Source organism: Trypanosoma grayi (genome assembly GCF_000691245.1).
Source record: "Trypanosoma grayi strain ANR4 Tgr_52_V1, whole genome shotgun sequence".
Classification (NCBI taxonomy): domain Eukaryota; phylum Euglenozoa; class Kinetoplastea; order Trypanosomatida; family Trypanosomatidae; genus Trypanosoma; species Trypanosoma grayi.
In genome coordinates, this window is record NW_008825671.1 from 7848 (window position 1) to 15036 (window position 7189).

Genomic DNA, 7189 nt, shown 5'->3' on the forward strand with positions numbered 1-7189 from the left:
AAAAAAAGAAGAATGACAAGGGGCATGAGAGACACAACAAAAAAAAAAAGCAGCAGCGCGAGTGAAGAAGACGGCGCGCTGCCGCCACTCCGCAAGTCACCACAGACGCGTGACAAGGGAGAAGTGACAGCGCACCGCGCGCGCAAGGAAAAGATCAGCAGCAGCAATGCCGTTTAGAATAACTTTTAAAATGCAGTTTTCTTACTGAGAAACCACTCTCATTCACAGCCCTGTCATCCTACGAGACAATCGACGCGATGTCGGCGAACCGTAGCGGCTGCTGGTTCGAGTCACTCTCCGGCGCGTTGAACATTGTCTTGGCGAACGTCACCGTGTCGCTGTCGCACGCAACCAAGTTGGCGCTGTCGCCGGCGAGGTGCGCAGCATCCTTGAGGGCCGCCTGCAGCTGCGCCGGCGCGACGCCGAGGTACACCGCCATCTTCGCCACCGGCACACGCTCCAGCGTACTGCACACCACCGTCAGGATACCGGCGCGCATCTGCGGCTCAAAGCTTGGCGAGGCGGGGAGCAGACTCTTCGACGCGGCCCACACCTCCCAGAACTGCGCAAAGCGGCCGCAGCTGAGGTAGTTCTCGAGATCGTAGATCATGCCAAGCTCTTTCTCGATGTACGGCGCATCCTGCACGTGGCTCTGCACGAGGGAGATGCAGGCGGAGAAGTCGCTAGTGTGGAAGCGCGGCAGCGCCTGCACCAGGATGCCGAGCAGGAGACGCTTGTCTGGCTGCGTGCCCGCCATGACGTGGCTCTTAAAGAAACGGACAAAGAGGTTGATGTCGTACCTGTCCTGCTGCAGCGCCTGGTCCACCTCCTTCGCCAGATCCCGACTCATTCTCGCTGCCTTTTTTCGTCGTTGATGGGAGATGTGCCAACCCTTTCGCCGAAGGGAAATAAACAATAGTCATGGAATGCGAGTGGGACAAGAAGAGAGAGAGAGAGAGAGAGAGAAATAGAAAGAGAGTTGATGCGCGCACATATGGGAGTTGCAGCAACGACAATTAGTCAGAGAGGTTTGTGGCGGCTCCAGGGTTGTCGCCTCTGTTTCCGACCGAAGCAGGAATCAAGCACAGATACTGCAGCCGGGCATCCTGTACTGACACAGACAGGCACAGAAAGAGAAGACACAAGTAAATGAAATACGCATCCGGAACAGACTGCGCATTAGCAACGGTAGCGGTCTGGGCCACCGCACTGCGTAGCAGCAGTTGAATAGTGGTGATGCATCGCCTCTACGTCTTTCCCATACCTGACCCTGCAGCGTGTAGGCAGACTTCAACAGGAGATGGAAATCCCGCCACGTTAACACGATAATAGATCGTGTGGCAATCAAGTAATCCCGTAACAACAACTCGGCATCGATGCGACAGCATCAGTCACCACAGCAGCGGTAGGGAACAGCGCCTCTGCTCATCAATGACGGTTCTGCTGTTTTGACCAAATCCACACCAGTCATACTTTGTCGGCGCCATCTTCTGCCTATATCCCCACGCAGCAGTCCTTCTAGAGAGCGCAAAGAATAAAAGTAAAGCAAAAGGAGAAAAACAAGAGAAGGTGTAGTCTGACACATATGCATACCTCTGCACGTGTCTCCGTACATCTGTGTCTCTCTTTAAAAAAAAAAAAAGGGGGAGGCTTTGTCTTTGATTATAGATGCCGCCACACGATCAAACCTTTAATGCGGGCGACGTCACACCTGAAACTCCGCGAGGAGCGGCGGCAGGCCTTTGCGGAAGCGCGTCTTGAGCGTAAAGTCGCGCGCCAGCTGGTAGCCGCGCGCCGGCTGGAGCGGACCGACGTGGATGGTCGCGTCGAACGGGTCGCCTGGCACAAGGTCCCAGCGGTCGAAGGTGAAGAGCGGGAACGTCTCGCCCTGTGTGAGCATGCGCAGCTGCGTCTCGAGGCCGAAGCTGTCCATCGCTGGAACCAGCGCCCGCACACGCATCAGCGTCGTGGCGGCGACCGGCTCCTCCGCGACAACGCTGCCGCGCCGCGCCTGAAGGATTTCCGTTAGTGTCGCGATAGACTCCGGCGGACACGTGATGTCGACACCGAGCACCGGCTCGAGGAGGCGTGGCTGCGCGCCAAGAAGCGCCTGCTTCACCGCTGAGCGGGCGGCCGCGAGAACCGCCGCGTCTTTCGTCTCGTGTGCCACATCAGCGAAGATGAGCCGCACCGCCGCGCCGCGCACAACGTCACCCGTCAGCGGCCCGGCCGCCACGGCGGAGCGAAAGCCCGCTGTTATCGCCTGCAGCCGCTCATGCGTGAGCGGCACCAGCTCCTCCTCCTCCTCCGGGAGCGTGTCGTTGATGAGCAGGCTCGGTCCCTTCGTCGCGTGTGGTCCGGTCGCCACGACGTGCTGCGCGTCAAGCGCATCCATGTCGTACTGACGCAGCGCCGTCCACACTTTCACGACACGGCTCGGGTCGGAGGGGAAGAGGTCAAGCTGCTCGTACTCAACTACCTCTGTTAGCTGGCGGTGCATGGCGGCGCTCGTGCAGCCAATCTGTGCCCGTCGAGACCCAGTGACGGCGAGCACGCCTTCTTTCTCCAGCACTGTCTCCGAGAATGATACGAACGGCTGCGAAATGCCAATCTTAACTCCTTTGCAGAGTCCGCATCGCAGCTCGTGCAAAGCGGTGTCGAGGTGCAGCTCACCGTATCCGGTGAGGGTAAACTCCCCTGTCTCCTCCTTGTGGGCATCGAGGCCGGGGGTGGTGCGTACGAGAATCTGCAGGCCGCGCTGCAGCTGAGCGCTCTTCGCAGGGTCTTTCAGCTCCACCCCAACATGTACCATTGGCTCCCCACACTTAAGGGGACACACCCGCACCTCATCCAGCCAGGCAGACGACTCACCGCCGCTATCTTCCGCTACGGCATACTCTTCCTCCCCCATAAGAAGAGGGGCAGCTGCAGCACCGCCTACCAGTACGAGATGACTTCCTGGCCGCGTGCCGAAGCCAGTGATAAGAACCACCTGGCCAGCGTTTGCAGAGCCGACGTCCACAAACCCATCCACCATCTTAAGTAGAATCTCATTCACCGCAAAGGTGTAGAACGGCTCAGCATCGCTGGAGTGCTCATCCACAACCACCAGTTTCATACCGCGCCTCAGCACACCATGCAACACGCGCACAACGGCGAAATTGTCCTCGCCATTGTTCTGCGTTCGTAGTAGTGGCGCAACCGCGACAACCAAGTCCTCCACATCAATTTTAAGGCGGTACTGCGTCTGCAGCCATGCAGAGTGTTTCTCCGGTTGCGGCAGCACGTTGAGGAGCGCGTCGGTGCCCTCCTTTGCAGCGTCGCCACAGAAGACTCGCATTGCTTCACGCGCCGCGGTGACAGGATCGCGTGGTTGCGGGTGCAGTTGGCTGCAGAGTGTCTCGTGCCCTTTGCCGGTCAGCGCGTGGGCAACGATCTTGTACAGTGGCTCGAGGATAAACGTGACGAACGCGGGTCGCTGGCGGAAGTTCGTGATGTTCACAAAACGACCCGATTCGAAAGCAAACTGCCCCCATAACCGCTGCGACAAGGCCGCCGAGTCGACAGTAGGGTACTCGCGGCTATACTTCACCGCAAACGTCTCCGTCGTGAAGAAGCAGCCCAGCTTAGATGATGCGAAACATACGGTGCCGTTTAGCGGCGAAACGAGGAATGGCGAGCCAAAGCTGGCGATCTCGTTGTTAACGGCATCCACCACCATGCGCAGCTTGCGGTAGGCGTCGAGCGGTGGCAACTTCAGGTCCATGATGAGGCGATCAATCTTCGTGATGACGAGAATGACGGGGATCTGCTCCTGCAGAACCGCCTGCCGCAGAAGCCGCCCCCCGTCACGGGTAAGCGACTCCACCGCGTCCACGCACAGAATCGCCGCGTCCACCAGACGCAGCGCGGCCGCTGTTTCTGCTGCGAAGTCGGGGTGCCCCGGTGTGTCGACGAAACTGACGAGGTGCGAAGCTTGTTGGAAGTACGCGCCCGACACCAGCTCTGTCACGAGACTGCTCTTCACGGAGATGCCGCGCCCCACCTCATCCTCACGCTGGCGGTACGACCGGCCGCCGAGTAGTAGCGTGAGGAGTGACGTCTTGCCATGGTGCAGGTGGCCAATGAGCGCCACGTTGCGTTGCCGCGCCGGGATGCCGCGCACAAGATCTAGGAAGCCGCGCTCCGACGTTGGCGGGCCGCCCACATCGTGGATGAGAAGCGAGGGCACGCGTCGATCCTCCACCAGGAACTTCCCACGTGTCGTGTCGGTGCGGCGGTCAGCGATGATGTCTTTGCTGTCGACAAGCGGCTCATTGATATCCTGGTTCGCCGTTTCGCCAATGACGAGCTCGACGTCATCACTGAAGTCGCTACTCGAGTCGTTGCCGTTGCGTGGCTGCTGGTTGAGAGAGTCATCATCATCATCATCATCGCTGTTGTCACTCCCCGCACGCCGCTGCACGCGATCGTCATCGTCACTTACAGTGGCCACCTCGTGGTCGCCATCGTCACTGCTATTGCTGCTGCCGCTGCCGCTGTCCTCGAACTGCAGCCGGTTGCCGTGCTCGTCGTACCCGAAGTCCATCCCCAACGCGCGACGGGGCCCCTCAGCACGTGCTTCTTCTTCACTACCAGTGAACTCTTAGAGTTGCGCACCACAACGAGGGTGGAAACAAACAAACAAAAATAAAAAAAAAAAGAGGGAGAAGGAGGAGAGTGGAAGTGCGCACTGCCAAAATGGAGCATCGGTGCCCCCCCTTCGGATAACAGCCACACACGAAAAAAAAGCAGGAGCAAGTAAAATCAGAGACCGGGTCCCCACCACCGGGGCCGCGGCTCTCAACGCTACTACGCACCACACCACGCCGCCGCGTCAGTCCCCGTAGCGCACCACCCCGTCGGGGTTGCGCAACGACGGCGCCGACACCTTCACGTTAGGTGCCTCGTGAAACGTCGCGAGGACGCGCTGCTCCAGCGACAGCCGGTGCTGCTGCTGCTCCAGGCTGGAGCGCAGCTGCCGCTCGCGCAACGCACGCAGCTCATCCGGCGAGTCGGCCTCGAGCCGCATCGCCATCCCACCCACCATCTTGCTTAGCTCAGGATGCCGCACCTCAACCGGCTTCGCGCTCGTCACCACCACAGCGATGAAGAGAAAGCCGAGGAAGAGAAACGCGGAGAGGAAGTACTGAGTCTCGGGGGTGAAGTTGTACTCCGTTCGGCGCACCTCCCAATCAAGGCAGGAGACGAGGCCAAGCCGGTTGATGTACAGTGTGCGCGAGAGACGGTCATCCTCGAGCACCTGTAGGTCCTTGTGCGCCTGGCTGACGAGTTCGCGCTGCGCGGAGGGGCTTGTGACGCCTTGATTGCGCCTGAAGCCGGAGCGGATCTGCTGCAGCAGCAGCATGCGGATGGTGACGTTTGGGATACGGTTGGCGGCCTTTAGATAGCGCCGGTACAGTAGCGCCACCGCCTCCTTCGGCAAAAGGGCCGACATGCTGCCGCTGCTGTTGTGCGGCCACGGCTCCTTCCTTCCCTCAATGCCTGCCACAGATGCAAAACACCGCATACAGAAGAGCACGCCATCGTGTTGCAACGATAGGAAATAACGGTGAAAAGATTCCACTTCACACAATCCACACAAAAGTATTTGTCTTGAAGCACACACAAAAAAAAAAGCCAACAAACACTATGAACAGCGCATTAGACAAAGGAGAAACTGCAGCGTTACATCCGCTTCTCGCCCCTGATCAATCACGCACACCCTGACGTGCACCGTGGTGCGCCTTCCCAGGCGCCACCCACCGTTTCACTTGATGTGGGTGCTGCTGATCGTACCGTCTCTCCTGGGCTGACAGTGCAGCCACCGCGTACCTGAACGCGTCATCAACGCCGAAATCACCGCCGCTTCTAGCAAAGTGATCCGGCAACGCTGGGTGCACCCTCGGTGGTGGCGGCGGTGACGATGGTGGTGTCGCTCTCGGTGGTACCACGATACGGCGCCCAACCGGGGAAGCGGAGGCAGAGATCGGCTTGCTGCTGCCACAGTTCAAAGGTGACTTAAAGGACAGTGGGACGCCAGACAACTTCATAGGTGTTGTCGCGGCCTCTCGCATGGACTGCTGCTGCTGCTGATGATGATGATGGTCGCGAGGCTTGTTGTCGCTACGTGGCGGTGAGCAGTCATCGTTCACACGACGCTGCGCTCGGTGAAGAGTGTGCTGTACCTGTGCATCACACTCATCCCCCACTACTGTCATGGGCGCGCGATTCACGGTGCACTCTGTTCCTGGACCCACAGCGGCCACCAGCGCACCGCCGACGTCAGTGAACAGCAGCAGGCACGACTCAAGAATGGCGGCATCGGTCCACTGCAGGGAGGACGAATCTGACAGGCAGTAGTGTATCTTACGGAGCGCTACGCTCTGCTTAAGGTTGGACACACGGATAAGTTCTGCCAGCTGACCGTGACGTTCAGTCACTTGCGCAGAAACAGCGGCAGTGTGCGAAATCACATCGCGTAGTTTACATGCAAGACCACTAAGCACCTGGCCCGCCTCACCCACCCCTACAGTGCGACGCGCTACGCTCTTAAGTTCCGCCCGCACCACATCACGTATGCATCGCACCGACTCGTCTACTCCTGTTTTCCCCCCTGTTGCAGAAGCAGCAGCCGAGTCTTTACTGCTCGCCAGCTTCGACCTCGCCTCGCCCAACTCTTGACCGAGTTTGACTACCACAGCGGACTTCTCGCGAAGCCGTTCAGCAGCAGAAGCTGCCTCCTGCTCCATCAAACAACAACGCCTGCGCAGCTCCGAAACTTCACTCAACAGCGAAGGGTGATCCTCAAAACCGGCAGAACCACGTTTCAGTACGGGCCTGTCCATATTCAAACGTTCGCTCTGCCCATGTAGAATAGGAGAGTCCGACGGAACATGGGGCCCCGCCTCCAAAAGCGGTGTTTCCGCCCTTTTCTCAACCATTTCAATACCAAGTCGTTTCACGAGTACTTCACTCTCCCTTGCGCCACCAACTATACGATCTAACTCCGAGATAAGAGACGAACGTAAAGACTTTACATCTTCCAAATGGCGGCCAAGATGCCGCTCAAGAGTGGCTTCAACAACCGCCAGCTGCTCACGGTGGCGATGCTCCGAACCATCCACGCTATCAAAGGCGCCGCGCTCAG

The 7189-nt window shown here is 58.9% G+C and overlaps 5 protein-coding genes across 5 annotated transcripts in view; all 5 read right to left on the reverse strand.

The window, feature by feature from the left end:
• Nucleotides 1–238: 238 nt before the first annotated feature.
• DQ04_00521030 (translation initiation factor 3 subunit K) lies at nucleotides 239–850 on the reverse strand (the record flags this gene model as incomplete). The annotated part of the gene is made up of 1 exon (XM_009309161.1): nucleotides 239–850. The coding sequence occupies one exon, from the start codon at nucleotides 848–850 to the stop codon at nucleotides 239–241; it is 612 nt and encodes a 203-aa protein (XP_009307436.1).
• Nucleotides 851–1705: 855 nt separating this feature from the next.
• On the reverse strand, nucleotides 1706–4588 carry DQ04_00521040 (putative U5 small nuclear ribonucleoprotein component; the record flags this gene model as incomplete). Its single annotated transcript, XM_009309162.1, has 1 exon — nucleotides 1706–4588. The coding sequence occupies one exon, from the start codon at nucleotides 4586–4588 to the stop codon at nucleotides 1706–1708; it is 2883 nt and encodes a 960-aa protein (XP_009307437.1).
• A 288-nt stretch (nucleotides 4589–4876) lies between these two features.
• On the reverse strand, nucleotides 4877–5569 carry DQ04_00521050 (hypothetical protein; the record flags this gene model as incomplete). Its single annotated transcript, XM_009309163.1, has 1 exon — nucleotides 4877–5569. One exon carries the CDS (start codon nucleotides 5567–5569, stop codon nucleotides 4877–4879), a length of 693 nt encoding a protein of 230 aa, XP_009307438.1.
• Nucleotides 5570–5750: 181 nt separating this feature from the next.
• DQ04_00521060 (hypothetical protein) lies at nucleotides 5751–6983 on the reverse strand (the record flags this gene model as incomplete). The annotated part of the gene is made up of 1 exon (XM_009309164.1): nucleotides 5751–6983. The coding sequence occupies one exon, from the start codon at nucleotides 6981–6983 to the stop codon at nucleotides 5751–5753; it is 1233 nt and encodes a 410-aa protein (XP_009307439.1).
• Nucleotides 6984–7075: 92 nt separating this feature from the next.
• Nucleotides 7076–7189, reverse strand: part of DQ04_00521070 (hypothetical protein) — a gene marked incomplete at both ends in the record, with an annotated part of 1386 nt that continues 1272 nt past the window's right edge. Inside the window, one exon of the mRNA XM_009309165.1 lies at nucleotides 7076–7189. This exon is cut by the window's right edge and continues 1272 nt beyond it. Within this exon, the coding sequence (XP_009307440.1) occupies nucleotides 7076–7189 (114 nt within the window).